We start from the raw sequence: 15,244 nt of genomic DNA, 5'->3' as shown, positions 1-15,244 counted from the left end.
ATTCAATTAGCCCTACATAAGACTGCAGTGTCTTCCAGCCAGCAGGATAAGGCAAAGAACTTCCATTAGAAATGGAAATTCTCTAAACCCAGTGGAGTTATGCTTTGTCATGTTCCCTGAGATTCCCATGGTTCAGCATGGCACATGGTGGGCAAAGAATGGCAGGCTGAACAGGGGGATGGAGAATATTTTCATAAGAACAGAAGGACCTTGTGCTTAGCACAATAAAATCGAGTTTGAGGAGGTGCATGAAACCTTGCTCTATCATATACCAAGAGAGTAAGTGTTAGGGTACTACAGCTATGTAATCCATAGGGTAATTTGGCTTAAAAAAAATGGGTACAAACTGACCATGAATACTTGGAAATTAAAATATAAAAGAAAGTTTTTCAAGAAAGAAATGCAGGAATGGACTTTCATTTCACTGGTAACAGAAAACCTGTCTGAAACATTTATGAAATACTTTGTGTGATACTATTGCCTACAATAGACAAAGGCTTCATATCAGTGGCTTATGATACTTGTTTCAGTCCTTTGTACATTTTTATACAATTTTAATTTTTTTGAAAATGTTTCTTGTAAGTGATTTTGGTCCCTGTAGAAAAACTTAGCATGTGAACGAACAGAAATGTTTCAGAAAGTATTGATAATGTTTGCTTATTATTTATTTAAGCCTTGACTTCCCTCAGTATGTTCGTTATCTGTTGAATGAATATTAACATTTTCCTGGGGATAAAATTAACAGTCATAAAAGCTGAAGTTTTAGTATATCAGGGCATCATTTCCCAAGAACGTGAAAATGTATCTCAGCTCTGAGTGGAAGGAATCTCTAATGATGTTTAAATGGAGGCTACTGTTCTTGATCCTTGTGGAAACTGCAGACAAGGCAGCCAAGAAAGTTCTGTGTTGTATACTTACCTATTAGCAGCTGGACTCTTCCTGCCAACTCAGTTAGTTACGATATGTTTGCATTAAAAGAATTGCAGTTACTTGAACCTGTGTATTTTTGCCCTTGTTGCTTGCCTGTACATGAAACTTTGGAAGCTAAATTTCCTATCCAGATATTGTATTTATTCCTGTTTATCTTCTCTGTTGCTGTCTGATCTTTTAGGACCATTGGCTTCATAGCATGGGACAGAGAATATTCCTTAAGAGATTACTTTAAATTTGCCAACCAGCATTTGACAAAAGTCAAGTGGATTGAATTTATACCCAACAAGCTCCGTAATTTATTCTCTTTAAAACATTTAAGTGACAAAAATCAGTCTTTTTTGTGAGTTTGTTAAGTACTTGGTTATGGCCTAACTCTGTTTCTGTCAAGGGGAGTTTCACTGTTTGTGCAGTGAAGGCAGATTGAAGGGAAATCCCTTTATCCAGTTAAATTTCTATATTTACTGAAGGAGTTTTGTGACTTGAAGACAAATTTTTATTTCTCAGAAAGCTATGGATCCATCCTCAGAAGTCGTCTCAATGGCACTGTTTCTATCCCTCTATATCACCTGCTGTGACATTTCAAAATGCCAAGACACCTAGGAAAAGTGTCTGGGACAACTGTTCTTACTGTATTTTGACTTGGAGGAAATATTTTGATGAAACCTTTACTTTTAGGTTTTCCGTTGCCTACACTCTAAGTAGAAGAGACTTACAAATGTGTTGAATTTTTTCATAGGCACATAAACCACCATTAATCTAGATCTCTTTTTGTCATGCTTCCAGCAGTATACACTTGTTGGCATGTTGCTCTGGCAGCTCTTATTCTCTGATGATTTTGTGCAGCATGCTGCTTTGTATGTCTATTTATCCTGTGTTTAAGCAGTTAATCTTTGTCACAAACTGTTCATGTCTTTTCCTCCCCAGCTGAAACCAGAGTATGACCACCCAGGTCTGAGGTGTTCTGGTTAGCCACGAAGAGCTTGGTGTATACATTAGTGCTGATGCTGTCACTGGGGAAATAGGGAGTGAGAGCAGACATGAATTCCAGTTTGCCTTTAAACGGGGGCTGGAGGCCTCTGACCAGTAAAGGCAAGGCTGCAGGCAAAACCAGGAGTTATGGTGATCTGTTAGGCAGTGCCCAGTTGGACTGTTGTGCCCTCCTGCCTGCTAAGGCAGTGGCAAGTTGTCACTCCCTGTCACTGAGACCACCTTAAGGTGGTTGTGGTTGCCTGGCTGGTGAGGAGCTTTAATGATTCAGCTCTTGCTGCTGTTAACAGCCTCCAGGGAAAGAGTGGCCGGGAGCAGCCTTCCCTCTGCAGTCATCTGTCTTCCATTGTTTGGTGCCTATCAGTCATCAGTCAGCCCTCTGGAGCCAGAAGGGCTGGCAGGTCACTGCATTGCCTGGGGTGATGTCCTTCCATTGCACAGGAGGCCCCGGAGGAGGAGGAACATGTATGTGGTGTCAAGGCTGGCCATTGAATCATGCAGATATATCCCAGGTGTTTAGGTATCCCAGGACCGTTCCGAAATACCTTTGGTGCATGGATGTTCCAGCTGATACTGTATGAAGGTGTGGGAGAGTTTCAAAGAGCTGCTCAGTAACCTCTCTGTGCCCAGTCTGGTAGGCTGCAGCAACCTGCAGGTGTCTTGGCTCATGTTCACAGCTTGCCTGCTGTGAGACAGCTCTTGCAGAGTTGGAGCTCTTGAAAGCAGGGAAGGTTTTCCCTCTGACATCCACCTGTTGCAGAGGCAGCAAAGCACCAATAGCAAAAACGAGCTTAACCAAAATAGGAACAAGACTGAGCGTGTAAGTCAGCTGTAAGACTCTTCTGAATAGTAACTCTACTGCTTTTCTTTGGCTGGAACGGTATGAATGTCTCTCCACAAACTGAAGTATCAGCACGTGGTGTTTAGTGCATTTGGTTGCCTTTCAAAGTTGAACTCATGTTGTTTCAGTCCAGATGGATTTATAAGCAGTTTGTCCATGCTTATATATCTGCTGTGAGCATTGTAAGCACAGCTGATCACAAGCAAAAATCTTAGCTCCAGACGTCATATGATTGTATTGAGGGCCTCTTCCTCCTTTCCCTCCCCCAGCTTATTATTTCTTAGCTGTTTGCATTCCCTAGGACCTTTTGGCTCTTTGCAAATGTTAAGGCTGGAAGGACTGTATTAGTGAAAGCACACTGCTCTGGTGTGTGTATATGGGGGTCACCTTTTCTTGCAGCCGGAATGGCTTATTTTCAGTACTGTACCATGGTCCAAAGTGAGGGGGTGTGATGTGTTCAATAGCCTCTAGAGGCACGGAAAGGGTCATTGTAGTGCCAGGCAATTGTTCCCGTTCTCCTCTTCCCAAGGTAAAGTTGCCTGACCAGAGAAACAGAAATAGGCTTCATGCTATGGCCTTGAAGGAATATTCTCTCTGGTGGATGCTGGGGAGCTTTGGGAGACTCTCTCAGATGTAATTTTCCCTGTTGAAAGCTGTTGGTAAGAGCACCACACTGAAAAAGACCTGTTCTCTGTGGCAAAGGCACCCCTTCACCATTCAGAGCAGACAATCAGGGACAAACCACTGCCTTGGGCTAAACCCATGTAACCAGCTGGGCCTGCAAACCAAGTGGTGACTGGGAAGCAGGAGTGATTTTCATGTGGGAGTGCTGTAATCACTACGGCATTGGGAAGAAACTTTTCTCTGGCAGCAGGACGGCTCTAACTCGCGGTGCTCCAGTGTAAGCACAGCATGGGGGGCATTGTTGAGCCTTGCGTCTGGCTGACAGTAATATCACATTCAGCGTGTAATTAAACACCTCATAAACTGCCTTGAGATGTTTGTTTATGTGCACTTTATAGTGGAGAAGTACTGTGTTTTCAGGGGATGCTGAAATTTCTGTACTCTGTGAAGCATTTGGTGTGTTATGTTATTCGGCTCCCTTGTCCTCAGAAAGAATACTCAGTGTCTGGAGTGTGTTATTTTGCTGGCAGTGAAAAACATATGGTATGGGGATGTTCCCATGAATTTCTGTTACTGATTTTCTTTTTTTTATATGTGTGTGTAAGTTGGGTATTGGAGACATCTGTATCAGTATCTGTTGCAAATTAATATTTATAGATATCAAAATGAATTCACATTTGGCTTGATAGAAACAAGAATGGCTTGTTTTGAATTCCATGAGGATAAGCAGAAACACATAGAAAATAGGCAATGTGGTGAGGACACCATGTAAAAACTGTATTGAATAGAAGATACTTCTGGTAAATTTTTACTATGCTCTATGCCATTTGTTTTCTCTTACAGTTTAGAGTCAATGAATTTGGAGCCCTGGAAGTAATTACAGATGAAACTGAGATGGAAAGTGTTAAAAAGGCAACTGCTACCACAACCTGGATGGTTCCAACTGCTCAAGAAGGTCAGTTAAGAAGCAGTAAACATTTTATGTGGTAGAGTGTAGTTTTTTTAATGTATCAGCTTTCCTTGAAACTTTCCTCCAAAATAAAAAAAAAACAAAACAACTTACTTGCTTTAATGGACAGAGTATCTCTGATGAAGTAACCCATTTCTTGGGATGTAAATTAGTATGAAAATAAATTTATTTCAAGTTGGAAGGAAATAATTCCACTGTTAAACATTTAAAGTTCTATTACAGCCACCATTTCCTTCCTTCCTTTTCTCTAAATTTAGAATTGGTATTTTCCCTCTATTTAATTTGCAAAATAATAAATTTCTTTTAACTAATGAGAATTTAAAATTTTAAATTATTGAAATTTTTTGTTGAGCTGATTCTTCAGACTTTGCTAGCTGCCTAGAGTTCATTTGTGCACTGCAAACTGCCTTGGTATGGTCAGCACAGCTGCCACCACTGATGTCAGTGTTAGATGTGCAGTGTGTACCCCCATAAGTGCCTTATTCCTGCTGACTGTGCTTTTTTGCAGCATTAAAAGCAGTGTGTAGTAAACAGTTAATGTTTATCTCGAATGGTGAAATTCTAAGAGTTGTAGTATCTATCTACCAGATAAAGCGTTTCCTGGAATTAAAATACTGAAGTAAGAAACACCTGTTTTGTTCAAGGAAAGTTGCTTTACGTGGTCATAAATTACTGCAATCTTTTTACACTGACTCCAGTAATGATGGAGTAGCATGAAAGAGAATATCACAACTGGTTTTGTGATTATTTACAACTACCTAGTTTTTTTCCTTGTTAGTACTACATTTTATTAGCTTTCTTTTAAAATATGCATTCTATAAGTCCTTTGAAAAGCAGACTTCACAGTTTTTGTTTCATAATCATCCCTATAAGCACTAGAAGTCAGTGAGAGCTTTCCTTAGCTGCTCTCTCTCCATTAGATCATAATTGTCGTGTGGGACATTAACACTGGTAGGAAAGTGGCTCGGGGCTCCCTGAGGTCGGAAGCTTCAGACCACAGTTGATGCGTTCTGTAGCACGGCAGTGATGGTTAATTCAAGTTTCAAAGCTGTGATGGGAGTAGCAGCACTGTGCCCGTGTAGTAGCACAACAGGTTCTCTGCTTAGACTGAGAGATCAGGTACCAGCAGCAAGGCACACAACTGCATCCCCTCCAGTCTGACAAACCCAAACAAAAAATTGTGTTTCTACTGAATTGAACTCTGTTTATGGACATATAAACGTATCAAGTAAGCATTCTGCTACTACCTTACAGTGTCCTTGATTAATTTAGTGCTCCCCAAAAGTAAAAACACTGCTAAAATTTTCCATTGGGAGAAGAAATGGTTGTTTTGAGCCACTTGTGATGCTGGTGTATAAATATAACATATATTATATATTCTTCTGAGGGAGATAGCCTGCATGCAAGAGTTCATTTGACTCTGCTTTCAAAGACAGTGCAGTGCTTAAGCAACATAAATAGTTTGTGACTTAAAATTTGCTTTTTGGGGAGGTACAAAGACAACAACCTGTTCTAGAGTACTTGACAGTGTTTCATACTTGCTTGTGAGGGAAAGTAACTGCATTCTCTCCTAGATATGGCCTCTCCTAGGCTCTTTGCCTGTTGTGAAGAAATTGCAGCTTAGGATCAGTGAGTAACTTAGTATTTGAAGATTGCTTTGTTGCAAGCTGAGTGATGTTTCACTTCGGGTGAACCTCAGGCAGGTTGAGCAGTAGGTGCTGCTAGAGACTGCAGACTGTAGTCAGCGATTTGCTTCCAGAAATAATTTCACCTAATGAAAGATCACTCCCCCCAGCCCTTTTCTCCCAGTTTTAGGTATAGGCACATCACCAAGAGATGAGGTCGTGGATTCTGGGTGGTGATGACTCTGTAGGCAGTCAGTGCCTGTCACAAAATTCAGTCCTTCCACAAGTAGCCACATCAAGCTGTGACAGAACCATAGAATAGTGGGTTCCTCTCTCCTGTTGCAATGTGAAAGCCTGACTTTGCTTGTCAGCAATCTGGACCTCATACAAACACTAACTCCTAGTTCTTCATTCCGACAAGAGTGGTGTGGCTGATGTTTTTCTGTTTGCTTGGCAAAGCCTGCCAAGGATGTTTGGGAATGTATCACCTCTGCCTAAGTGAAGTTAACTTTTGTCATTGTGCAGCCTTTTCAGAAAAGACAGGGATCCCCACAAGGTTGAAGGAAACTGCAAAAGTGGATGGACTTGTTTTCTGTGAAAACTGTTACCGCTATGGTACCATAGAAGAATTTGTTCCTGAAGGGAAATTTTGCAGCCAGAAATGTGCCCAGCAAGTAAAAAACAAGTAGGTGCTATAATAAAGCATAGAAACAAAGAATTTGGCATAAATGCAGCACGAGAGTGAAGTGGTGGGATAAAATGTTCATGGTGGGGCAGAGGGAGGTATTAAGCAGACAAGTTTCAGTGTCACCATTGGTTTATAATGTTCTTTCACTGTTTTTTTTTTTTGTGTAAAAGCCTTAACACATTTGGTTTTGTCTAACACTGACATTGAAGGCAGTCTTTTTTACTCGGTGTGCTGTGTTCTGCTGTCAGATGCAAGCAGTAAAACAGTCTATGGGATGCATGAATCAGTGTCAGACTCCCACCCTGTTTCAGTCGTTGGAATTAAGATAATCAGTAATGAGATGGTTGGGGTGGTAAGTTAATTATAATTAAGTGCAAGAGCTGTTTTATAGCTGACAGTGAGTGAAAACATGAGCATACTGCAGTTTCTCAGTTCCTTTTTTTTCAGCTAGTGCATTTCATCTCATCGTAAAAGCATGTTTGTGTTAGTGTGTCCGTTCTGTATTGCATATTGCTACATTATGGCAGTTTTAAACATTTATGATTTTGTACATTTTCCTTCATTTTTAGCTAATTGCTTCAAAGTTTTCTGTTCTGGTTTCTTGTTTAGCAATTTGTACAGTCACGTACCAGCTTTCTCCAACTGGATTTGTCAGACTTAACCATTACCTTTGCCTTCCTCTCTCTAAACTGCCCTGCAGTCCTAAACATTTCACAGTTTGCTTCTCCGGGAGACTTGATGGTACATGAAAAAAACACTGTTTAAAACATGTAAAACTTGTTCAGCATAAGCTGACAGCTTTCCTTTTACAGTTGCTATTGTGTGTCTCTCAGATTAATTCTTTTGACAGACTTAATTTTCAGTAGTATTTCTAAGAATATATTTGGTATAATACTATGGGACCCACACATTTACTTGCTTTTTAACTTGTTTTATGAATATGAGAAGTGAAATAATATTGGCTTTGTGTCATTGTGTTACTCCTGTGATAGAGAACCAAAGGAGGAAAATCCCAGCATGGAATGCAATGGGGAAGATGATTCTAAAGGCATTCGGAAAAGAAAAGCAAAAGTACCTCTCAAAGAAGAGTCCCGGGATAATGGGGAGAAGAAGGAGAATCCTGATGAAATTGTTAGTATGCATCATAAACCCATTCCTGCAAGTATTTGGGTGGGAGTTTTGCCTTGTATTGCAATGTTAGTAGCTCCATCAGTCCACAAAGAGAAGAGACTTCATCACTCTGTCAGAACCATAATAAGTAGTTGGTTTGTTTGCCAATTTAATTATGCCTCAGCAGTAAATTGTAATTATTGACAGTGAATTGATAAAAGCTGGTTTTTGTCTCTTTTCCCTGCTTTTTTAAGAACAGAACAAAAAGAATTTAAAGGAAAAATTATGCTAACGTAGACTTGCCATGTCTTCAGCATGGAAAAACAGGAATACATATTTCCTAACAACCCTGTTACTTTGTCATTCTGGACATGAATAAATAACTATAGACCACTAATTTATTTACAAAGAAAGCTACACTACAGTTAAGAAGGGAATACTTGGGATTTTCTGAGTGTAATTTGCCTTTAAAAATCATAGCCAAAAATTTGTTTTGCTTTTGTGTTGCAGTGTAATTTGCTTTGGGGCACTTTTTGGTTTTTTCCCTTTTGGATTTATTCTTCAGTTTAGAAAAAGTTTACCACAGTACCTTCCCATAATGTTTGTTTTCTTGTAATATGTGTTTTGTTCCCAGTAGCTGGGACAGTACTGAGGGTAGCACAGTTTTCAGGGAGAAGGGTAGAGTTCTGCAACCACTGAATTGTCAGAAGTCTGAAGACACTAGAGTTGTCAGGAGGGAATTTGCAGCTCTCTGTATAACAGTATCTTAGACAAAAGTCAGGGGATTCATTGTCTGGATGCATCTGCCCTCCCAGATGAGTATTTACTCTGCTCATTTGCTCAGGTGCTGACAAAATTGTTAATACAAAAACATTGAAAAAAACTAAAACAATCAGTGCAGTTTTGTATTTAATAAAGCAATTGTACATTTGGAAAAAAACCAAAAAACCAAAAAAACCCAACAAACCAGAGTAAAGCTGTGAGAGGTTTTCCTTCAAATTATTTTGGAAGCATGAACATACCAAAGATACTGTTATTTACCATGTCTCAGCGAGGTCTGCTGAAGGCTTTCTGATCTGTGTCTGGGTCAGGCAAGGCTGGCTGGCTGAGTGCCAAGTGGTGAGCGTCCTTCTGCCTGCCATTTTCACTGTGTTTGCTGTGATTTGTCACTGCTGGCTCACTTTGCTTCTATTAGACATCTGCACGTTTGTTTGAGGTAGGAAAGAGCTGGGTCAACAGCCGTTTAGATGAAGTCACAGTTTAAACTTCAGTATCTCAACTTTTATCGTACTAGACTTCTAAGCTAATGAGACTACTGTACTCTTTTTTGTTGTTGTTTTTGGGTTTTTTTCTGATTTAGGAGGACAAACCTGAAGGAAGGATCTTGAGAGTCTCACAGAGAGCGAGGAGAAAAAGAAAAGGGGAGATAACAGTTTTGAAACAAAGTAAGTTAGATTATGAAACAAAAATCTCAGCCATCAATTATTCAGGTAATATCTGTGTCTTCTTGTGAATTGCCAGGATTGTTTCACAGATTTGTATTCTCTATTGAATTTTTTCAGTACTGTAAAAAGACAGTGACAGTGTTATTTACAGCAATTAAATTTTAAGGCAGCATAGGAGAGGATATAGTGAGTGTAAATGCAGCTAATGTGCATTTTTGGTTTTTCCTTTTCACACTCTAAATAGAGCCAGTATTAGAGGGAATCAGCTCGATTGAGTTCCCAGATGTTGAAAGGCATGTATCAAGTAGAAGTGAAAGTTTACTTTTGTTTCCTTGGGGATCAGTTTTGCATCTTCATTATGTGCTGGAAATAGACACATTTATGGAACTGTTTAGGAATAATTGCTATAATCAATCCAAAGGGACATATACTGCATCAAGCAACATAATAAAACATATTTTAAATGAGTGCTGTTCTTTCGAGCTATTTGTATGATAGATAGTTTTAGGAAGAATTGTGGAATCGGCTGCTATTATACCTCAGTGGTACACCAACCACAGACCTGCATCTTGCCCTCCAGAGTGCTTCTTATGGTAGATGGGGAGACATTAGCAGAGGTTTCCAGGCCACTAATCAACACAGACCTCCAATTAGCTCTGATGTACACCAGGCAGATGAACTACTGGTTGAAGATGCAACAGTAAAAGTTATGAAAGATCCCCTTCCCAAAACAGAATCACTCCTGAAATGTTTCTACAGTTGCTTCTAAGGCTGAAGAGATAAAAAGCATGCACAAAACCGATGCTCTGTGGAAATCACTGCTGCCCACTGACAGAATGATTTACCAATTTCTTCTTTTGGGGTTTTTTATTTTTATTTGGGAAAACATCAGTATAAAAGTATAAACTAGTATAAAAGACCAATTTGTATTCAGAACCTAGCACAAATAATTTATTTAATGGAATAGATAAAAACTGGGTAAATCCCGAATAAAATGAACGTGGTCTAATAGTGCAGAGTGATCACTATCACTCTGAAATTTATTGTCTTTTGGTTACATCATCAGCTTTCTTCAGGAGAGTTTGGCATCATTATTGTTATGGTTCATGTTTTAATCATAAAAATGCTAAGCCACACTGTTACTTAAAGGATTTATTTTTCCTGTGAGTAGCCCACAGTTTGGATCAAGCCAGAATCACAATGTGGACTGTAATGAATCCTTCTGACAGTATAAGCTTGTGGTCTGAAATCCTAAGCTGCCCGTGCAGAGGAGGCATTTTAGGTGGAGATCAGTAGAGCCAGAGTAGAGGTGTATGAAAGTAGATACATACGTGGGCAGCCTCCAGGCCATCTGTTCTTGAAGTTCCTGGCTATTGCTAATGCAGGTAGTGCCTTATTTTCAAGGCCTGAAAACTGTGTGACTGTAGCCATTATTAAGATGGACTGTAAGCAATATTGCAATTACTATGCACATGTTCATACTGCGTGAACAAACCTGAAACTGGAGGTTTCTGTCATATGCTAATGACATCCTGAGGAGAAAAAGCACTGGTGACAGTTCTGAAGGCTTGCAGAAAATACTGTTAAATCACTGCCTTTCTACCCAAAACCATCAAACTACAAAGTGATGGAATAGGTGAGAAACATTCTGAATACTGTTAAAGAATTGGGTATTTCAACCATGATTAAAAAACTTACTATGAGCAGTATCCAGTTGAAAATGCTTTCCACTAAAAGAAGGACATGGAGGAAAAAGAAACCCCTTAAAATACTGAGCTATTTTGTGATTTGAACTCATCTTTTTTCACATTTGCAAATTGTATATCTTAATGCTTCTTAGGAGCAATAAAGAAAAAAGCATTGGAGCAAGACTTTGTAAGTGTTCTTGTCACCTGAAGGAGCTTTTTCTTGTTACTAGTCAAGGTTTGAACTGCTAGAAGTGTTTCTGGACAAAGCAGGAACCTTCATGAACCTTCATGTTCCTGGTGCCTTTCAACCTACAGAACTTCTCCTTTTTCTGAAATAAATTCTAAACAACACTGTGAGCGCATTTCATAAAACGTAAATATATGAATATTATAAACTTGTGGATTTTTTTCCTTGAGATGTTAACAGTTACAGAGTTATTTCACTGTTTTATACTTCTTTGTAGATGTACCCTCTAAAGGAAGGCAAGCATGGTGTTGGGCATCCTATCTGGAGGAAGAAAGGGCCATTGCAGTACCTACTAAGCTTTTTAAAGAGGTATGACCTGAAATTTAAGTCAGTCAATCACCTAAGACCATGCGATTTCTAGGGAATCAATAAACAAAAATAATTTGAAGATTTTATGCTTTTCTTGGGAAAACCTGCATGATGAAAATAATGCTGTGTCTGTCAGCAATTATGAAAGCAATTATCTCTGTTTTTTCAGAGAACTCTGTTGTTGCAGATGAATGCTGTCAAATCAGATTGCAGAAAGCAGAAGCTCTTCCAAAATCTGCAGTTCTAGCCGTTCCTTCTAGTCTCTGAAGCAAAAAAATATGATACATACCCACACTTTTTCATGCCATATCATTTTCTTTAAATATGTTTAGAAAGGTGACAAAGATGACAAAGGTCATCTTTTGTCTTGTTCCTTTGATTATATTGCCTGTCTTTTCTTCAGCTTCTGCTGACATTATATTTTGTGACATCAGATGTTACTTTGTCTTGTTCTCCTTTTGCCTATCATCTGATTGGATGTCACATCATCATGTCTTGCTTGTCCTTTGCCTGCTATGGTAGTCTTTGTCATTTCAGTGCTTTCATTACTGCCATCTCTCTTGCTTGGAAGAGAGCTCTGTATCCAAATCCACAAGATTTCCATGCTGTTATCTTCCCTTGCAAAACCTAGTGAAACATGTGAATGTGTCTTAGCTGCTGTACTCATGCTATACCTTACTTTTTTACATGATTCTTACTTGTTCTTACTTGTAGTCTGTTTCTTGCACCCATTTATCTCTGTATGCTTCATATTTCAGCTATTAAATCTTCTCAGTGGGAATTCGCTTTTCAGCTTACACTTGCATGTGATGCTGATCTTTAATTGGTGATTTAGTCACTATTGAGTTCAAAAAGTGAAGAACTGGGATTTAGGTGTACAGAATCCATAGATTTGTAGGTGCAAGAACAACAGTCCCCTGACTATCTTCAGTTGTGTCCCCCTCTGCTGTATACTGGTTCAAAAATCAGCAACAAAACAATCAGGATAAAGAGTGTCCTAGTGGGAGGGTAGATTTGCAAGAATCATTGCTCTGCCTGCCTGAAGGTCCATGAAATGCCACAGTAGTACCCAGGCTTTGCAGGGCACTGCACACAGTGCTAAAGTCTGGAGTTATGTGATGTTTCCTCCACGTTGTACCTTTCTCATCCAGTGCATCTTAATTTAGTATTTTCTTTCAAAGTCTTTAGCCCCTGAGTAATGCTTGATTTAGTGCTCAGTATTTAAAGCCTGTAGCAGAAAGTGAATTCTTAATAACACTCAGAATTGGCCAGGTAATGTTTCTCCATTTTACAGATGAACAAGCAATTTTACCGATGAACAAGTAATTTTGAGAATTACTCTTTTTTTCTTTTCCTTTTACAATTTCAGAAGCAGTACTTTTCACTGTGTTGTTTCGTACCCTTAGTTAGGAATGGTCAGGATAATGGAGGGGCCTTGCCATTTCCTGGTACTTAGACCTTAGAGTGATTTCTAAGCTGTGTCTCATAAAGTTTTCCTTCCTTCCAAGTAGGTGATATCTCTCTGAGTATTTCTTTTCGTACCCTTCTCTTCCCTTTGGCTGCAGAGGTACTGCAGTTGACTTGGGAGCATGTCTCTTAGACACAAACAGAAGGAAAAGGGAACATTTAAGATGTTTCTCCTGTGTTTGTTTTTTTTTTATGTAACCATTTGGGACATAAAACTGTCTGGCTGTGAATTTGGTAGCCTGTGGAAAACTGTCTTCCACAGTAAGTTTTGGTTACTTTTTTTTCTGATCTTTTCTTCAATTTAACCTTAATATCTGCTACCTTCCTTCTTCTTTAACAGAGGGATGATGATGCCTGCTGGTTGAAAAGATGGTTGATCCATCCTGCTTAGCCTCATTTTCACTTTCTGTTTTTTGAAAGATATTCTTATGGCTTCTTTGTAATGCGATGTAAGGGTAGTCATATTCCTGTGGTGTAGGAATTCTCCTGGGAGACTACATAGTCTGGACTCAGCATATGAAGGACAGCAAATAGGCTACCTCTACATACAAACGATGTTCAATATTTCTGCCTTTCAGTTCATCTTTCATGGCCTGAGATGTGGAACTGAAAAGGCAAAACAGCCATTGTTGTGATTGTTATAGGAATGATATCCACCAGGAAGGTGTCAGTATCACTGTACAGGCTGAAAACTAAATAATTAAATTGCTAAGATGTTTTATTGACAATGAGTGAAAAAAGTTGAAGACAAATGATATCATCTTCTTTCCCTTGACTCTTTTGCTAATTCTTCCTAATTTTCTTACATACTCTCACGTTTCTTGTATCAATGTGTTTTTCAAACAATCATCAATTTCTCCTTTCCTCTCTATGTTTCTGAAAACACAAAACTTAGTGATCTATTAGTTCCTTCAGAAATATGAATAACATATAATCATTGCTGTGTTCCTTTTAAAGTTACTGTGTCTTTCCCTGGTATACTTTCAGAAGTATTGAAGCTGTTCTTCTCCATTGCAGTATCAGTCGTTCCCATACAACAAGAATGGATTCAAGGTCGGGATGAAGCTGGAGGGTGTGGATCCTGAGCACCAGTCGATCTACTGTGTTCTCACGGTGGCTGAGGTAAGCAAGCAGCCACAATGTGGGGTTAGAGTAGAGACTGAAATGAAACAGCAGCAGCTGAAAACCCTCACTCTTATCTGACAGGCGGGCAGAAACTATATGTAGGAAGATGGTTTTTAAATTAATAATGCTGTATTATTTCTGCCTGACAGACAGGTAAAGAATATATCTAATGTCATTGCAGCATTACATATATTTAACATACACAGCTACAGAAAACATGATTAGACTAGTAGGATGATGTGTGGTTTTATCTGTAATCCTGTAGTTTGTATTTAAAAGATAAAATAAATAGAAAAGAAGCATGATAACCGATACATAGCAGTTTTATAGAAGTTTGATAGTATTTGCAGCTGCATTCACTGATACAAATACCTAAAAGTTTCTTGTGTTGCTGTTGTGCTTCAACTTTTCAGGCTGATGGCCCCAGAAATCGCCTGTATTGGCAACCTATGCAAGTTAACATAAAATATAAACCCAGTTTTTCTTTTTGCTGTGGTTCATGAAATAGTTTTTCTGATGAACACCTTCTTTGCTTTCAATAGAGAACCTGCTTCTTAGGCATATTTTGTATATCTTTTAAACATACCTTACTTTAATTTTTGCTTAGTTTTCATGGATTTTTGGATTTAATTTGTGAATTAAATGAGGAAACTGGAAGTTATGTCAGACTACAAATAAAATATAAAATAGGGTTGATGTTGAGATTTTCACTGATGACTGCAATAAATTTAGGGCATTTGGCACTCAGGGAGATGTGGAGAACTTCTGTGTGGAGAGAGTATTGTGTCCTGTTTTTCTCCTCATCTCAGTGGTTGACTTATTACTTCATGGAATAATGAAGTTCTGGGGAATATCTCCACTGACTTCTCATCTTTACTTAAACAGTTTTCAGTATCTCTCTGGAGAGCCTTTTGAACATACTTATTGTTCACTGCTCCATTGCATATCAGTTAATCAGCATAACTTGAGAACCTCATTATCTGCACTTTGTCCTCGGTTGTATCAGATGTATTCATGCTTTTCTGTAGAGCTTATGTTTTACTCTGATGCTAGGTTGAACCATTTTCAAGGTTTTGAACACTACTGGCAATAGCCAGCTTTTAGTTAAATTCTTTTGTCCAGAATAGGAGGCACTCAGACTGAGAATAGCAGTGCCTTTAATTCTCTCCTTTTTATCAAATGAAT

General features: G+C 38.9%; 1 protein-coding gene across 6 annotated transcripts in view; it reads left to right on the top strand.

Annotated features, from left to right (window-relative positions):
* L3MBTL3 (L3MBTL histone methyl-lysine binding protein 3) overlaps window positions 1-15,244 on the top strand; it is a 78,221-nt gene that overhangs the window by 18,324 nt on the left and 44,653 nt on the right. For all 6 annotated transcript variants that reach the window (XM_014874231.2, XM_088161825.1, XM_088161824.1 and 3 more), the window contains exons 3-8: window positions 4,229-4,340; window positions 6,506-6,665; window positions 7,661-7,799; window positions 9,139-9,223; window positions 11,376-11,467; window positions 13,952-14,056. In XM_014874231.2, coding sequence (XP_014729717.2) covers window positions 4,229-4,340; window positions 6,506-6,665; window positions 7,661-7,799; window positions 9,139-9,223; window positions 11,376-11,467; window positions 13,952-14,056 — 693 coding nt within the window. The remainder of the gene's footprint in view (window positions 1-4,228; window positions 4,341-6,505; window positions 6,666-7,660; window positions 7,800-9,138; window positions 9,224-11,375; window positions 11,468-13,951; window positions 14,057-15,244) is intronic.

This window comes from Sturnus vulgaris, chromosome 3 (assembly GCF_052056855.1).
Source record: "Sturnus vulgaris isolate bStuVul1 chromosome 3, bStuVul1.hap1, whole genome shotgun sequence".
Classification (NCBI taxonomy): domain Eukaryota; kingdom Metazoa; phylum Chordata; class Aves; order Passeriformes; family Sturnidae; genus Sturnus; species Sturnus vulgaris.
Note: the sequence above shows the minus strand (reverse complement) of the source record. Positions and strands in the feature narration are given on the sequence as shown.